This window comes from Bufo bufo, chromosome 10, assembly GCF_905171765.1.
Source record: "Bufo bufo chromosome 10, aBufBuf1.1, whole genome shotgun sequence".
In the NCBI taxonomy this organism is placed as follows: domain Eukaryota; kingdom Metazoa; phylum Chordata; class Amphibia; order Anura; family Bufonidae; genus Bufo; species Bufo bufo.
The window spans coordinates 144,957,789-144,977,206 of NC_053398.1; the positions used below are offsets into that span (position 1 = coordinate 144,957,789).

The 19,418-nt window shown below is 47.6% G+C and overlaps 1 protein-coding gene across 1 annotated transcript in view; it reads right to left on the reverse strand.

Annotated features, from left to right (window-relative positions):
- Positions 1-17,898, reverse strand: part of CNGB1 (cyclic nucleotide gated channel subunit beta 1) — a 55,347-nt gene extending 37,449 nt beyond the window's left edge. The window contains exons 1-15 of the mRNA XM_040409984.1: positions 17,863-17,898; positions 15,516-15,558; positions 15,318-15,435; positions 15,103-15,127; positions 14,981-15,023; positions 14,637-14,754; positions 14,527-14,554; positions 13,930-14,065; positions 11,635-11,728; positions 8,610-8,646; positions 8,509-8,533; positions 8,396-8,410; positions 7,052-7,118; positions 6,603-6,639; positions 4,122-4,205 (exon numbers count right to left, since the gene is read on the reverse strand). Of these exons, the coding sequence (XP_040265918.1) occupies positions 4,122-4,205; positions 6,603-6,639; positions 7,052-7,118; positions 8,396-8,410; positions 8,509-8,533; positions 8,610-8,646; positions 11,635-11,700 (331 nt within the window). The 5' untranslated portion in view covers positions 11,701-11,728; positions 13,930-14,065; positions 14,527-14,554; ... (4 more) ...; positions 15,516-15,558; positions 17,863-17,898. The remainder of the gene's footprint in view (positions 1-4,121; positions 4,206-6,602; positions 6,640-7,051; positions 7,119-8,395; positions 8,411-8,508; positions 8,534-8,609; positions 8,647-11,634; positions 11,729-13,929; positions 14,066-14,526; positions 14,555-14,636; positions 14,755-14,980; positions 15,024-15,102; positions 15,128-15,317; positions 15,436-15,515; positions 15,559-17,862) is intronic.
- Positions 17,899-19,418: the final 1,520 nt, after the last annotated feature.

Consider the following 19,418-nt stretch of genomic DNA (forward strand, 5'->3'; position numbering starts at 1 on the left):
GGACTGCTCCTGCCCCACCAAATCACCAGGGCAGATCATTGACTACGTCTTCTGTACCTTCTTCCTCTGACTCCTCAGGAGATTCAAATGCGACAGCTTCAGGGATGAGCTCCTCATGATACATGGGGTCCCAGGGTGGAAGGCAGTGACCACTATCTTGTCCTTCACTATCTTGAATGACTGCCTCTTCAGGTTGGGCCTTTGCAGCCACCATTTTTCCTCCTGCAGGGGATTCTTCTCCATCCATTGCTTCTACTGTATAATTTCCATTCAGTGTAGTCTTGTCAAGGGTCGGTTCCTCACTTTGGCCATCAGTGACCCTCTCCTTGGGGTGCTCTCTGGGAATGTCCACATCCTCATGCAGGGCTTCTGTGGGTGGTGTGGTCTGTGTGTGACGGTCTTCAGTTTGGGTTGGCGTGTGCTCATCATAAGATGACTGCCTGTGGTCAGTGGTTTGATATGTGGCGTCCTCTGTCTGGGTCTCTCTCTCTTCCATTTGAATCCTCCAGTTTTCCATTCCCACACGCTCGTCCACTGGAATGTCATGTTCTTTGTGTATTTTGGGTTGGTTTTCCACAACAGGCCGCCATTCTGAAGTTTCCTCTTGCCTCTCAGTTTCAGAGGTCTGTTCTGTCATCTCTTCTGAGACCTGGAGAGATGTGGCCTCTTGTGGGAGACATGGTGTGGTACCATCCTCCAGCTGGACGCCTTGTCGGCAGGGTACACCTGGAGGTGTAGCATCATCTTCATCACTCCCCTGCACCATCTTGTTTCCTGTTTCCATCTGGCTTTGGAAGTGACCAGTTTGGTGAGATTGTGTAACATCCTCTTGGTGGCTGCCTACTTCCTCAAGGATATCTTGATCTTTTACTTCCACTTGCCCTGTCTGTGGTCTCTTCAGCTGGACGTTGAGCATAGTGGCACAATCCTCTGCCTGGAGCATTGTTGTATCTAGACCTTCACTTCTTCCAGTGCTTTTCCATTCCTGTGCAGGTTTTTCCTCTTCATGACCTACTATCTTTTCTCCAGTCTCTGCATGTTCTAGAACTCTTTCCTTCGGTTCCCGTTGACTTTTTTCAGCCTGGAGCAGACTTCCTATTCTCTCTCTCTCAATAGTCAGTTCACTAATATAATCCCTGCTTGCTGGGGTTCTTTCCTTTTCATTTCTAATAGAGTGACTGTGACTCAGACCCTGCACTTCCTCTTCATTTTCAGTAGACTGTCCTTGGCTCAGACCCTGCACTGTGTCTTCAGTTCCAGTAGGTAGACCATGGCTCAGAGCCCACACTTCCTCATTTCCAGTAGAATGACTGTGTCTCCGACCCTGCATTTCCTCTTCATTTCTAGTAGAGTGACCATGGCTCAGACCCTGCACTTCCCCTTCATTTCCAATAGACTGATCATGGCTCGGACCCTGCACTTCCTCTTCATTTCCAGTAGACTGACCATGGCCCAGACCCTGCACTTCCTCTTCATATCTTGTAGATAGACTGAAGCTCAGACCTTGCATTTTCTCCTCATTTCCAGTAGACTGATCATGGCTCAGACCCTGCACTTCCTCTTCATTTCCAGTAGACTGACCATGGCCCAGACCCTGCACTTCCTCTTCATTCCCAGTAGACAGACCAGAACTCAAACTCTGCACTTCCTCTTCATTTTCAGTAGACTGTCCTTGGCTCAGACCCTGCACTGTGTCTTCAGTTCCAGTAGGTAGACCATGGCTCAGAGCCCACACTTCCTCATTTCCAGTAGAATGACTGTGTCTCAGACCCTGCATTTCCTCTTCATTTCCAGTAGAGTGACCATGGCTCAGACCCTGCACTTCCCCTTCATTTCCAATAGACTGATCATGGCTCGGACCCTGCACTTCCTCTTCATTTCCAGTAGACTGACCTTGGCCCAGACCCTGCACTTCCTCTTCATTTCCAGTAGACTGACTATGGCCCAGACCCTGCACTTCCTCTTCATTTCCAGTAGAGTGACCTTGGCCCAGACCCTGCACTTCCTTTTCATTTCCAGTAGAGTGACCTTGGCCCAGACCCTGCACTTCTTCCTTTCCAGTAGACTGACCATGACTCAGACCCTGCATTTCCTCTTCATTTCCAGTAGAGTGACCTTGGCTCAGACCCTGCACTTCTTCTTCCTTTCCATCAGACTGGCTATGGCTCAGACCCTGCACTTCCTCTTCATTTCCAGTGGAGTGACCATGGCCCAGACCCTGCACTTCCCTTTCATTTCCAGTAGACTGACCATGGCTCAGACCCTGCACTTCCCCTTCATTTCCAGTAGACTGACCATGGCTCAGACCCTGCACTTCTTCCTTTCCAGTAGACTGACCATGGCTCAGACCCTGCATTTCCTCTTCATTTCCAGTAGACTGACCATGGCTCAGACCCTGCATTTCCTCTTCATTTCCAGTAGAGTGACTTTGGCTCAGACCCTGCACTACTTCTTCCTTTCCAGTAGATTGACCATGGCTTAGACTCTGCACTTCCTCTTTATTTCCAGTAGACTGACCATGGCTTAGACTCTGCACTTCCTCTTTATTTCCAGTAGACTGACCATGGCTCAGACCCTGCACTTCCTCTTCCTTTCCAGCAGACTGGCCATGGCTCAGACCCTGCACTTCTTCCTTTCCAGCAGACTGGCCATGGCTCAGACCCTGCATTTCCTCTTCATTTCCAGTAGAGTGACCTTGGCTCAGACCCTGCACTTCTTCTTTCTTTCCATCAGACTGGCCATGGCTCAGACCCTGCACTTCTTCCTTTCCAGCAGACTGGCCATGGCTCAGACCCTGCTTTTCCTCTTCATTTCCAGTAGAGTGACCTTGGCTCAGACCCTGCACCACTTCTTCCTTTCCAGCAGACTGGCCATGGCTCAGACCCTGCTTTTCCTCTTCCTTTCCAGCAGACTGGCCATGGCTCAGACCCTGCACTTCTTCCTTTCCAGTAGAGTGACCATGGCTCAGACCCTGCATTTCTTCCTTTCCAGTAGAGTGACCATGGCTCAGACCCTGCACTTCTTCCTTTCCAGCAGACTGGCCATGGCTCAGACCCTGCACTTCTTCCTTTCCAGTAGACTGACCATGGCTGGGACTCTCGTTCATTGTGTCTCTGGACACTTGGAGCATGTCTTCCCTGATGGTGTCAGCCAGACAGATGCCTCCACTGTGCTCCTGCCCATAATCCGTGGGGGCGTCTTGCTGCTCCTCTGTGACACTCTGCTCTGTGTTTGTCTCATATTGGGGTTGTTCCTGGCTCTCGGATATGTCCATGCTCCGTCCACTCGGGTCCACATTCTCTGTTGTGTTGAAGCCTCTGCCCAGCTCTTCGGGGACCTCGATGGAACCTCTCCCTGGAAGCGAGGAGCAGGGCACGGGGTTACCGGGTTGTGCATAATCCAGTCAGAGCGGCATCTACTATAAGCTCATGTCAGTCGCTTCTGTTTAGAGCATGGGCAGAGAAGTACTCAAAGGCAGCAGTTGTCTACGTCCCACCCGCAACCACCCTGCCTGCTGCTAGTTATACAGACAAGGCTCCACTTAAAGGGGACCCCTCACCTCTGCTGACAGGTCAGTTTTAGGAAAAATATATGCATCCATGTAATAATCATTCTGGAGTGTCCATTCCTATGACTATGTTGTGTCATTCCTCTATTATTCCTACTAGAAGTGTATGAATAAATTGCCAGCAGTCTGCAGTAAAGGTCCTGCTAGGTGTTACCAGTTTGGAGCGTGTCCCTGCACAGTCCGACACTATGCAATCAGTGCTTTCATCGTCAGACTGTGAAGGGACCCCCCCAACTGGTAACTCTTTCATAAACTTCTAGTAGGAATAACAGAGGGATGGCACAACACAGTGTCATCAGAATAGATGTTCCACAATGGTTACTACATGGGCAATGTTACTCAGACATGTCAGGAGAGGCTCTGCTGGTCTGAGGGCCTCCTGCGTCATCTCCATCACTGTGTGAGGTGCAGTGCCAGGTGGAGCTTGTATCATGCAGGTTGGTGGTCATGAGCCCGGGCACCCCTGTTCCTATGGTGTCTAATGTGGATGAAGCTTTCTCTGCAGCTTCCAGGGACAGTGCAGACAGTCGGCAGTGATACCCATGTGACCTACCATCAGGCGCCCGCTCCGCTGGGACTTCATCCGCCAGGGGCTCTGCGCTCACGTCTTGCTCGGCGTCTGGCGGTGGAATACAGACTGCGGGTAAATAACAAGGACAGATATAGTGGTGGTTCTGGAACTAGAGAAAGCAAGTACTGGCCAATGGCATGACCACGAGGGGCTCTGATGGTGTTCCTAAATCATAAGAAGTCCAGGGCCCGACATTGGATCTCCTGTGCCTGCCCCCCAAATCCACATGATATTCCTGCTGCAGCCACCACTAGAGGGAGCTCTGGAGCTTGCTGCATACTGTGTTCTCATTAGTTTTATGCACTGAGCGACCCCTGGTGGCAGAAGCTGGAAGACACCTATGTAACGTGATGCCATTGCTGGGAATTTGGAGCAATGTATCAGAAAAATAGTCTAATTCTATTTAGATAAACCCAAACTGGTAGATGGTGACTAAGGCTATAAGTGACCATTACTAGTGCACCCTGACAACTCTGACACCTCCACAGAACCACACACGACACAGTGCACAAACTTTATTTCGTCACTTCCAAGGCAAAAACAAATGCTGCAAATTCTCTTCCTCACAAAGATACGTTGAGATCTGGGAAAGGTGGATAGGAAGATTGCAGTGATGACTATGGGGGGGTGGGGTGCAGTGGCACTATCAGGGATGCAGCAAAGACTATAAGCAGTGCAGTGATTACTGTGAGACGTCAGTGACACTATCAGGAGTGCAGTGGTGTCAATGAGAAGTGGAGCAATGAGTAGGAGGGGTGCTGTGAATATCAGGGCTGCAGTCATAACCATGGTTATGTCAGTGTACACCAGTGATGTCAGTGCAGTGGTGACTACAGCTGGGGGGGGGGCAGGACACGGCTCCAGCGTCTTCTGCTTCCATTTGTTTCAGGGGTGATTAAACCCCGCTCCCCTCTGAAACAAAGGAGAAGAGAACACGATTAATAGAGAACGTGCTGCCGCCAATATACCCCGACCCAGGGCAGGAGGGCATCATGGAGGTAACGGAGCTAATGAGGTAGCCCTCCATCATACCCCATCCAGTGTGGGAGACAAGGGAGAAGAAATTCTATAATATGGGCACATCTACTGGTGTGTAATATAACTGCAGTGCTGATATAACATGGGCACATCTACTGGTGTGTAATATAACTGCACTGCTGATATAACATGGGCACATCTACTGGTGTGTAATATAACTGCAGTGCTGATATAACATGGGCACATCTACTGGTGTATAATATAACTGCAGTGCTGATATAACATGGGCACATCTACTGGTGTGTAATATAACTGCACTGCTGATATAACATGGGCACATCTACTGGTGTATAATATAACTGCAGTGCTGATATAACATGGGCACATCTACTGGTGTGTAATATAACTGCAGTGCTGATATAACATGGGCACATCTACTGGTGTGTAATATAACTGCAGTGCTGATATAACATGGGCACATCTACTGGTGTATAATATAACTGCACTGCTGATATAACATGGGCACATCTACTGGTGTATAATATAACTGCACTGCTGATATAACATGGGCACATCTACTGGTGTGTAATATAACTGCACTGCTGATATAACATGGGCACATCTACTGGTGTATAATATAACTGCACTGCTGATATAACATGGGCACATCTACTGGTGTATAATATAACTGCAGTGCTGATATAACATGGGCACATCTACTGGTGTATAATATAACTGCACTGCTGATATAATATGGGCACATCTACTGGTGTGTAATATAACTGCACTGCTGATATAACATGGGCACATCTACTGGTGTATAATATAACTGCACTGCTGATATAACATGGGCACATCTACTGGTGTATAATATAACTGCACTGCTGATATAACATGGGCACATCTACTGGTGTATAATATAACTGCAATGCTGATATAACATGGGCACATCTACTGGTGTATAATATAACTGCAGTGCTGATATAATATGGGCACATCTACTGGTGTATAATGTAACTGCACTGCTGATATAACATGGACACATCTACTGGTGTATAATATAACTGCAATGCTGATATAACATGGGCACATCTACTGGTGTATAATATAACTGCAATGCTGATATAACATGGGCACATCTACTGGTGTATAATATAACTGCAGTGCTGATATAACATGGACACATCTACTTGTGTATAATATAACTGCAGTGCTGATATAACATGGGCACATCTACTTGTGTATAATATAACTGCAGTGCTGATATAACATGGACACATCTACTGGTGTATAATATAACTGCAGTGCTGATATAACATGGGCACATCTACTGGTGTATAATATAACTGCAGTGCTGATATAACATGGGCACATCTACTGGTGTGTAATATAACTGCAGTGCTGATATAACATGGGCACATTTGGTGTATAATATAACTGCACTGCTGATATAACATGGGTACATCACTGGGGGGGCGTACTTACTTTCTTCCACCTGACACAATGTTACATTCTGAGAGTCCTGTCAGAGAGGGAACATTCATTACTGTCATATCATATACAGGATCCTGTATTATCTCACATACCACATGAATATTCTATATGTGTATCTATGGGTGACCACTGTACGCAGCAAGACAAGGAGGCGCCGCCTGCTGCAGGGAGGACTCAGAGGAAGACACGAGGGACCATGACCACTGGAGAGTTGTATGTCCTTCATGAGTAGGAAGGGGGGTTGTGAGGACGGGGTCTCCTCAGTGCAGCAACTGGAGCCATAACTATAGGGGTACAGAGGTAGTGGTCACTGGTGTCTGAGGGGTCCCTCTGCCGCACAGAAGACGCCTGTATTATAAATGGCGGGTGGGACCTCTGGTACAGATTTTGTATTGGATTACAGTAGTTACTCCTCTGGCTGTATACTCTGCGCTATATACCTGTTTTGTTGTCACTACTGGTTGTGGAATGACCTTCTCCAGACCTTGACTTATCCAGGTCCGCACCCTGCAAGATAACCATATGTGACCTCAGGACCTCATCATACTTCATCAGCTCATATAACCTCATCACCCCATGATGACATCACAAGATGACGTCATCAAATGACCTGATCACACCACATGATCTCACAAGATGACTTGATCACACCTTACACAATGATCTCACCACCTCACACGATGACCTCATGACTTCACATGATGACCTCATCATGCCTCATGAACTCACAGTGACCTCATGACCAGACGTGATGACCTGATCACACCTTACACAATGACCTCATCACCTATAATAACCTCATGACCTCACACAATGGCCTTATTACACCTCATGACCCTATGCCCTACAGGGAGTAACACTGGAGAGTCACTTGTAGAGAAGGATTAAGGCCCCTTTCACATGACTTGCAGCCTGAGTACGAGGCAGCTCCCATCCTGACCTCCTGGCACTGCCGGGGTCGCATAGTATTATACTGATTTATGATGCTATGTAACCCTTTCAGTTCTGGAATGTATTGAATAACACTGACAGCATTATGTCAGTGTTATACAATACATTCCAGGACTGTAAGAGTTACATAGCATCATAAATCAATATAATGCGGCCCGTCAGTGCTGAGAGATCAGGACAGGAACTGCCTCATACTCACACTGCGAGTCCGGAGCGTGGAACTCGCTGATCTGAAAGAAGCCTAAGACAGAACTAAGGAACATTAATGTTTAAGTACATGTGAGGAAGTCAAGATTTTACTCCACCTTCTTAAAATTCACATCCCCACATTCCTTGGTTGCAGTTGATGGCCTATTTTTTTCAACCATACTAATGTAACCATCACGTATAATGTTATCAGACCTCATGACATGATGACCTCATCATACCTTGTGACCTCAAATGACGACTTTATCATTCCTCATGACATGATGACCTCATCATACCTTGTGACCTCAAATGACGACTTTATCATTCCTCATGACCTCACATGATAACCTCATCACTCCTCATGATCTCACACAACGACCTCATCACACCTTGTGACCTCACATGATGACCTCATCACACCTCATGATCTCACACAACGACCTCATCACACCTTGTGACCTCACATGATGACCTCATCACACCTCATGATCTCACACAACGACCTCATCACACCCGATGACCTCACATAATGGATGTGTCATTGATAAATGGGTCAAGAGACCATGGCTGTTGTGGTGCCTTGACGTATGACCGATACTACATATGGGTGGCATGTCATCACTGCGGGGAGATGCGTAACATACCTGGAGCTGTCAGCACTGCATCCCAGCACATGGAAGAAGGAAGAAGAGAAGCCTCATGTGACACACGTGATCAGACTCCATAGACACCAGGGATATATGTCTGCGTCACTCACCTGCCCTTAGAATCCTTCTGGGTCACTGCAAGAAAACACACAAACCCTGAGTGCAAGCCCTCCCCAGTAAAGAGACCAACCCGCATGTACCCCGCCCTCACCTGCAGGGGGCACCTCCTCCTCTTTAGGCTTCTCCAGCTGCCAAAAAAAAAAACCACATCATTAGCAACCCAAACTGACCAATGGCCCATCTGGAAGCCCACCTGTCAGATCATCGATGGCTACACAACAGAATGGTAATATGCACACTGCACAGCTTCTCTCCTACTACAGACACTGCACAGCACTGCTTCTCTCCTACTATATACACTGCACAGCACAGCTTCTCTCCTACTATAGGCACTGCTTCTCTCCTACTATGGACACTGCACAGCACTGCTTCTCTCCTACTATATACACTGCACAGCACTGCTTCTCTCCTACTATATACACTGCACAGCTTCTCTCCTACTATATACACTGCACAGCACTGTTTCTCTCCTACTATATACACTGCACAGCACAGCTTCTCTCCTACTATAGGCACTGCTTCTCTCCTACTATGGACACTGCACAGCACTGCTTCTCTCCTACTATATACACTGCACAGCACTGCTTCTCTCCTACTATATACACTGCACAGCTTCTCTCCTACTATATACACTGCACAGCACTGTTTCTCTCCTACTATATACACTGCACAGCACCTCTCCTACTATATACACTGCACAGCACTGCTTCTCTCCTACTATAGACACTGCACAGCACTGCTTCTCTCCTACGATATACACTGCTTCTCTCCTACTATATACACTGCACAGCACTGCTTATCTCCTACTATAGACACTGCACAGCACTGCTTCTCTCCTACTATAGACACTGCACAGCACTGCTTCTCTCCTACTATAGACACTGCACAGCACTGCTTCTCTCCTACGATATACACTGCTTCTCTCCTACTATATACACTGCACAGCACTGCTTCTCTCCTACTATAGTCACTGCTTCTCTCCTACTATGGACACTGCACAGCACTGCTTCTCTCCTACTAGAGACACTGCACAGCACTGCTTCTCTCCTACTAGAGACACTGCACAGCACTGCTTCTCTCCTACTAGAGACACTGCACAGCACTGCTTCTCTCCTACTATAGACACTGCACAGCACTGCTTCTCTCCTACTAGAGACACTGCACAGCACTGCTTCTCTCCTACTAGAGACACTGCACAGCACTGCTTCTCTCCTACTAGAGACACTGCACAGCACTGCTTCTCTCCTACTAGAGACACAGCACTGCTTCTCTCCTACTAGAGACACTGCACAGCACTGCTTCTCTCCTACTACAGACACTGCACAGCACTGCTTCTCTCCTACTAGAGACACTGCACAGCACTGCTTCTCTCCTACTACAGACACCGCACAGCACTGATTCTCGCCTACTATAGGCACTGCTTCTCTCCTACTATGGACACTGCACAGCACTGCTTCTCTCCTACTATAGGCACTGCTTCTCTCCTACTATGGACACTGCACAGCACTGCTTCTCTCCTACTAGAGACACTGCACAGCACTGCTTCTCTCCTACTAGAGACACTGCACAGCACTGCTTCTCTCCTACTAGAGACACTGCACAGCACTGCTTCTCTCCTACTAGAGACACTGCACAGCACTGCTTCTCTCCTACTAGAGACACTGCACAGCACTGCTTCTCTCCTACTAGAGACACTGCACAGCACTGCTTCTCTCCTACTAGAGACACTGCACAGCACTGCTTCTCTCCTACTAGAGACACTGCACAGCACTGCTTCTCTCCTACTAGAGACACTGCACAGCACTGCTTCTCTCCTACTAGAGACACTGCACAGCACTGCTTCTCTCCTACTAGAGACACAGCACTGCTTCTCTCCTACTAGAGACACTGCACAGCACTGCTTCTCTCCTACTACAGACACTGCACAGCACTGCTTCTCTCCTACTAGAGACACTGCACAGCACTGCTTCTCTCCTACTACAGACACCGCACAGCACTGATTCTCGCCTACTATAGGCACTGCTTCTCTCCTACTATGGACACTGCACAGCACTGCTTCTCTCCTACTATAGGCACTGCTTCTCTCCTACTATGGACACTGCACAGCACTGCTTCTCTCCTACTAGAGACACTGCACAGCACTGCTTCTCTCCTACTAGAGACACTGCACAGCACTGCTTCTCTCCTACTAGAGACACTGCACAGCACTGCTTCTCTCTTACTAGAGACACAGCACTGCTTCTCTCCTACTAGAGACACTGCACAGCACTGCTTCTCTCCTACTACAGACACTGCACAGCACTGCTTCTCTCCTACTAGAGACACTGCACAGCACTGCTTCTCTCCTACTACAGACACTGCACAGCACTGCTTATCGCCTACTATAGACACTGCACAGCACTGCTTCTCTCCTACTATAAACACACTGCACAGCACTGCTTCTCTCCTACTATAGACACTGCACAGCACTGCTTCTCTCCTACTACAGACACTGCAAAGCACTGCTTCTCTCCTACTACAGACACTGCAAAGCACTGCTTCTCTCCTACTACTACAGACACTGCACAGCACTGCTTATCTCCTACTACAGACACTGCACAACACTGCTTCTCTCCTACAGACACTGCACAGCTTCTCTCCTACTCTATACACTGCACAGCACTGCTTCTCTCCTAATATAGACACTGCACAGCACTACTCCTAGCCTACTCTATACACTGCACAGCACTGCTTCTCTCCTACTACAGACACTGCACAGCACTGCTTCTATCCTACTCTATACACTGCACCTCTCCTACTACAGACACTGCACAGCACTGCTCCTAGCCTACTCTATACACTGCACCTCTCCTACTATAGACACTGCACAGCACTGCTTCTCTCCTACTACAAACACTGCACAGCACTGCTCCTAGCCTTCTCTATACACTGCACCTCTCCTACGCTATACACTGCTTCTCTACTACTTCAGACACTGCACAGCACTGCTTCTCTCCTACTATAGACACTGCTTCTCTCCTACTATAGACACTGCTTCTCTCCTACCATAGACACTGCTTCTCTTACACTCTGCACGGTGCTATATATTTTTTTTTGCTGTAAATGACCTCACTCACCTCCACATTTTTTGTGGTCCCAGTTGGTATCTCTGGCTGCGGCACCACTTTTCCCAGTCCTTGCATGAGCCAGTTTAACACTCCGGTCCCAGCACTGCAAGATAAGGTCATTCTGTATGATGCCACCGGGGGCAGTGTTGCACTGGGATGGGTGATGATCAGACAAGTGTTAAGCTCTGTCACCAGGATCAACACTATTAAACCAGACACATTGCCTGCTAGGGCTCAACATGCTGGTTAAAACCTAGGTGCGTCTTTGGCCTCATGCACACGAATGTATTTTCTTGCCGTGTCCGTTCAGTTTTTTTTGCGGACCGTATGAGGAACCATTCATTTCAATGAGTCTGCAAAACAAACGGAAGTTACTCTGTGTGCATTCCGTTTCCGTATGTCCGTATTTTCGTTCTGCAAAAAAATAAAACGTCCTATTATTGTCCGCATCACGGACAAGGATAGGACTGTTCTATTAGGGGCCAGCTGTTCCGTTCCGCAAAATACGGAATGCACACGGACGTCATCCGTATTTTTTGTGGAGCGCAAAATACATATGGTCGTGTGTATGAGCCCTTATATAGGGTGAAAAATATGGTAGTTTTAGAGGAGGAGAATAAGAAAAAAAATATTTTTCATTAGACCTCAGATCAGAGCCTCAATGTGAATGACCCCCAGACCTCAAATAACAACCCCATTCAGACCTCAGATCAGACCCCCCCAATGTGAATGACTCCCAGACTGCAGTACAGACCTCCTTGCTCACTTACCTCTCTTGCTCTGGACGCCGCCACCTCTGCTTCCACGATCCAGCTCCATCTCTTCTTCTTGCCGCGCGCTCCGCTATGACCTGACGCACACAGCAAGAGGTCACAGTGCGCTGACGTCCTCACGCTGTGCACAGCCATAGCACAGCCGATGGCAGAGAACTAGGAAGCGGTGAGTACAGAGCCTGGGGAGCGTTGCATTCACCACTTCCTGGTCTTCCTGTACTAATGAGCGCTTCCATAATTGAAGCGCTAAATAGTATTTACCCCATAAGAGGCACTGGCATTTTCCCCACATTTTTTGGGGGGAAAAGTGTGTCTTATGGGGCAAAAAATACGGCATATCTTTATTTTTTCTGTATGCTAAACAGCTGCAGATAGCGGCGTTTTAGTGATATGCAAATTAGCAAGTTTGAGCACCAGCGGGTGAGACTGAACCTTTGAGCACTGCTTTGTAACACCCCCTGTGCTCTGCACACTCCCCCTCCACTTGATTGACAGGACTAGACATGCCTGTGAATAAAGCAGTGATATGTAGATGAGCTTTCTGAGCAGATCTCAGTGTGGTGAAGCTTTAGTACATAGTGTATATGATATGTAGAGGAGCTTTCTGAGCAGATCTCAGTGTGGTGAAGCTATAGTACATAGTGTATATGATATGCAGATGAGCTTTCTGAGCAGATCTCAGTGTGGTGAAGCTATAGTACATAGTGTATATGATATGTAGATGAGCTTTCTGAGCAGATCTCAGTGTGGTGATGCTATAGTACATAGTGTATATGATATGTAGATGAGCTTTCTGAGCAGATCTCAGTGTGGTGATGCTTTAGTACATAGTGTATATGATATGTAGATTAGCTTTCTGAGCAGATGTCAGTGTGGTGAAGCTATAGTACATAGTGTATATGATATGTAGATGAGCTTTCTGAGCAGATCTGTGTGGTGAATCTATAGTACATAGTGTATATGATATGTAGATGAGATTTCTGAGCAGATCTCAGTGTGGTGAAGCTATAGTACATAGTGTATATGATATGTAGATGAGCTTTCTGAGCAGATCTCAGTGTGGTGAAGCTATAGTACATAGTGTAAATTATATGTACGTGCTAGGACACAGCTCTGCCCTCGGCATCTAGCCCTGTCAATCAAGGGGAGGGGGGAGTGTGCAGAGCACAGGGGGTGTTACAAAGCAGTGCTCCAAGGATTAAGCCCCACCTCCTGGTGCTCTAACGTGCTCATTTGCACATATGAATAAAAACACAGATATCTCTGCAGCCTTTTATCATACAGACAAAAGAAAGGTATCGTTTTAATCAGCAAGATGAGCCCTACCAGCCAGTATGTCTGGTTTAATAGGGTTTATCCTGGTGACAGAGCTGCTTTAAGCCTGCACTGCACTGTGGGCGGGGAGTCAGTGTGAGGAGGTGGAGATCAGTGTGAGGGGGCGGGATGATGAGAAACTGGGATTCTTCATGACTTACTTGCCTTGGAAGCCAATAATATATCATTCCTCTCATGAGGACCATTACAGACGTACCTCTGCTCAGGCTTCTTGTCTGCTGCTTCAGCCTCCACTTCTGGGGTGACTCCTGGATGTACCTCAGCTGGGACGGATGGGGGTGGTGGTACGGGACTGACAGCAACCGGGGATGCCGGAGCCACAATCACTTCTTCTGCCAAATAGTAATTTAGAATCTCCACCCGTCACATTATAATCTCCACTTCTCACATTATATTCTGCATTATAACCTCCACCTGTCACATTATAATCTCCACCCGTCACATTATAACCTCCTCCCGTCACATTATAACCTCCACCCGTCACATTATATTCTGCATTATAACCTCCACCTGTCACATTATAACCTCCACCTGTCACATTTTAACCTCCACCTGTCGCGTTATAATCTCCACCCGTCGCGTTATAATCTCCACCCGTCGCGTTATAATCTCCACCCGTCGCATTATAATCTCCACCCGTCACATTATAACCTCCACCCGTCACATTATGACATCCACATTATAAACTGCTTCGATCATGATTTCTGACACTATACAATCTGGTCTGCGCCCACATAATGTTTTCCCCCCTCACTCCCAGGTTGTCGCCCTCCTGCCGTTCCGGAGCACCCACCTTCCACCTTTTCTGGTTGTGGTTTCTGCTGGGAAAGGAGAACAGAGAGGAAGGTAAGATGGGTGCAGAATGTCCGGTCAAGGGTCACCCTCATACACACAGCCACCTACCTGCTCCACAGCATTGGGCTCGGAGCTGGCGCCAGTGCTCACCCTCAGGCTCCATGTTGGCTGGGGAACGACCTTCTCCAAACCGTGTGACAACCAGGATAGGACACCCAGGGAGGAACTGCAGGTAGACATCAGAGGTAAGTACCAGAGACTGCAGATTCTCCAGTCTCCCCCAGTAAATACCAGTCCTGGAGTCTCCACTTCATTCAGCCGCTTCATAGTTCTGTGGTATTATGGGAAAGCTGGGTGACAGACAATATGGCCACTCTTCCATCTCCCATAGGGTTGTCACCCAGCTTAACCCTGCGGAGCGACTGAAGCGGATGACTCCCAGGGTCAGGTACCTGTCACTCTGCTCCGCGGGGGCGTGCTCTGCTACTCTGTCCACTATGAGGAAAAAACAAGAAGAGATGTGATTGGTGGATCCAGCACCATGGACGCCCCCACCGCCTGTGCCGCACCTTACCTGAGTCGCTGACCGCCTTCAGGTTCTGCAACAGAAACAAATTAGATGTCTGAGTGCGGCATCCAGGATTGTAATACAGGTCTAATGGGGGACGGCAGACACACAGTCACGCGGCTAACACCAGAGGAAGGAATGCTAACAGCAGCACAGAGTGTATCAGCAAAACATCATTATTATCCAGTTAGGCAAAGAGTGCGAGTCGGGCTGTCCACTACCTGCTCCACTGCGGCATCCGTCACCTCCTGGACTGCTCTGCTCAGAGAAGGACTATCCGCAGGCTGAGGGACCACCTTCCCCAGTCCTTGTGCTAGCCAGCCGAGAACTCCCCCCGAACTGTAAGACAACAAGGGATTCCGAAAAACACACTGTAAAGAGGCGCAGCAACCAGACGACGAAGGCAGAGAAACACTTACCTCTTCTCAGACGCTGAGCCGGTGTCCGGTGCTCCACGGTCAGCTGCAAAACAGCGAAAATCAGAAACCACAATCCCCAACATGTAGAGCCAGAAGTCACCAGATAACCCCCAGGACAGATATATAACCAGATAACCATCCCAGGACAGATATATAACCATCCCGGGACAGATATATAACCAGATAACTATCCCGGGACAGATATATAACCAGATAACTATCCCGGGACAGATATATAACCAGATAATCATCCCAGGACAGATATATAACCAGATAACCATCCCGGGACAGATATATAACCAGATAACCATCCCGGGACCTATATATAACCAGATAACCATCCCGGGACAGATATATAACCAGATAACTATCCCAGGACAGATATATAACCAGATAACTATCCCAGGACAGATATATAACCAGATAACCATCCCAGGACAGATATATAACCAGATTACCATCCCGGGACCTATATATAACCAGATAACCATCCCGGGACCTATATATAACCAGATAACCATCCCAGGACAGATATATAACCAGATAACTATCCCGGGACAGATATATAACCAGATAACTATCCCAGGACAGATATATAACCAGATAACCATCCCGGGACAGATATATAACCAGATAACCATCCCGGGACAGATATATAACCAGATAACTATCCCGGGACAGATATATAACCAGATAACCATCCCAGGACAGATACCGTATATAACCAGATAACTATTGGGGCCAGATATATAACCAGATAACTATCCCGGGACAAATATATAACCAGATAACCATCCCGGGACAGATATATAACCAGATAACCATCCCGGGACAGATATATAACCAGATAACTATCCCGGGACAGATATATATCCAGATAACTATCCCGGTACAGATATATAACCAGGTTACCATCCCGGGACAGATATATAACCAGATAACCATCCCGGGACAGATATATAACCAGATAACTATCCCGGGACAGAGATAACCATCCCGGGACAGATATATAACCAGATAACTATCCCGGGACAGATATATAACCAGACAACTATCCCGGGACAGATATATATCCAGATAACTATCCCGGGACAGATATATAACCAGACAACTATCCCGGGACAGATATATATCCAGATAACTATCCCGGGACAGATATATAACCAGATAACCATCCCAGGTGAGATATATAACCAGATAACCATCCCGGGACAGATATATAACCAGATAACTATCCCGGGACAGATATATATCCAGATAACCATCCCGGGACAGATATATAACCAGATAACTATCCCGGGACAGATATATAACCAGATAACCATCCCGGGACAGATATATAACCAGATAACCATCCCAGGACAGATATATATCCAGATAACTATCCCGGGACAGATATATAACCAGATAACTATCCCAGGACAGATATATAACCAGATAACTATCCCGGGACAGATATATAACCAGACAACTATCCCGGGACAGATATATATCCAGATAACTATCCCGGGACAGATATATATCCAGATAACTATCCCAGGACAGATATATAACCAGATAACTATCCCGGGACAGATATATAACCAGACAACTATCCCGGGACAGATATATATCCAGATAACTATCCCGGGACAGATATATATCCAGATAACTATCCCAGGACAGATATATAACCAGACAACTATCCCGGGACAGATATATATCCAGATAACTATCCCAGGACAGATATATATCCAGATAACTATCCCGGGACAGATATATAACCAGATAACTATCCCAGGACAGATATATAACCAGATAACTATCCCGGGACAGATATATAACCAGATAACTATCCCAGGACAGATATATAACCAGATAACTATCCCAGGACAGATATATAACCAGATAACTATCCCAGGACAGATATATATCCAGATAACTATCCCAGGACAGATATATATCCAGATAACTATCCCGGGACAGATATATAACCAGATAACTATCCCAGGACAGATATATAACCAGATAACTATCCCAGGACAGATATATAACCAGATAACTATCCCAGGACAGATATATAACCAGATAACTATCCCAGGACAGATATATAACCAGATAACTATCCCAGGACAGATATATAACCAGATACCTATCCCAGGACAGATATATAACCAGATAACTATCCCGGGACAGATATATATCCAGTTAACTATCCCGCGACAGATATATAACCAGATAACCATCCCGGGACAGATATACAGTATAACTAGATAACTATCCCGGGACAGATATATATCCTAGGGGGCCACAGACAAGGCATAGGTAGCTGATGTATGGGGGCCACAGCCAGAAGGTCTGTACTTACCTGGAGGGCCTGCGCTCTCTTTCCGAGGACAGGTCACAGTCTGGAATATAAACCATTAGATGATGAGGGGCGCTCTTTATAGGTTCCTCCATCTGGGGCCCCATCACACCGAGGTGGTGGAGAGGATTCTCACTGCTCCTCCTGCGGTCCCCTCATTGTACTCACCTCCTGACCCCGGTCAGTGTCCTGCTCCTCGGGGGAGGCCCTTTTAGGGGTCTCTGGAGGCTGTGGAATCACTTTATCAATCCAGCTGAACATCATGAAACCTGCAAGGAGAAGGACCCCATCAGGACCGGACTCAGGAAGATGAGGAGAGTAGTTCATGTATGGTAGGATTAGATACACAGCTCAGCAGGCAGTATCACACAGTATAGGATTAGATACACTTTGGAGGGATTTGTCACTGCGTCTCCTGAGAGTGGGGTCCTACAACAGTAGGATTAGATACACAGCTCAGTATCACACAGGGCAGGATTAGATACACAGCTCAGTATCACACAGGGCAGGATTAGATACACAGCTCAGTATCACACAGGGCAGGATTAGATACACAGCTCAGTATCACACAGGACAGGATTAGATATACAGCTCAGTAGAAAGTATCCAACAGAACAGTATTAGATACACTTTGGGGGGAATTTATCACGCCCTGCACTCCAAACCTCTGCAAAATGTAAGTGACTGTTTGTATTTTTACCTCACTCACTCAGGTTTTCTAGTAGGTGAGTGAGTGCTCCTGCTCAGCCATGTTAATGAGTTTCCCTCCAGATTTATGACTTTTTAAAAAAGTCCCAAAGACACCCAGTAAGGAGGATGTTGCAGAAAACTAGGGCATCATGTGGACGTGACACCAACCTAACCACTGTACAGAGAAGCACCCCCTTCATGACAGCGGCGCCCCCCCATGGCAGTGGCCTCTATCAGCGGGCTAATGTCCGGCCACACTGAGGAACATGACCATGAGATGGTGATGACCTGTCTCCAGTGTGTGGAATCCATGGAGGCTGCACAGAGCGACTTACAGGATCTGCTGATAATGTGCCGGATCTACCAGGACTCCTCCGAGGTCTGATGGAGTCCATGAGGGGTCAGAGCGGGGCCACACCGTATAATGCCTGGATAATAATCAGTGCCCCCATATCAGAGAGGTAGATTGTTATTTACCTGGTGACTCCTGGCACCCGGGGCTGCAGTCCTTCCGCTGGCTCTGGCAGCCGCAGCGTCCTTGACTAAATCCTTCTTGTGCTGAGGCGGTAATGTCTAATCCCGTCACTGCCACCAGATAATGGATTTCATCCTGTCCCTAATAGGTGAGCGCTGTCAGACATGAGCAGCTAATCCCCATCATCATTAGCCCCCAGCCCCCACCCAAACACACAGACCCGGACCCCCCACCCAAACACGCAGACTGCGGCCCCCCTACCCAAACACGCAGACCCGCCCCCCCCCAAACACGTAGACCCCGGCACCCCACCTAAACACGCAGACCCGGGCCCCCCCACCCAAACACGCAGACCCCGGCCCCCCACCCAAACCCGGTACCCCCCACCCAAACA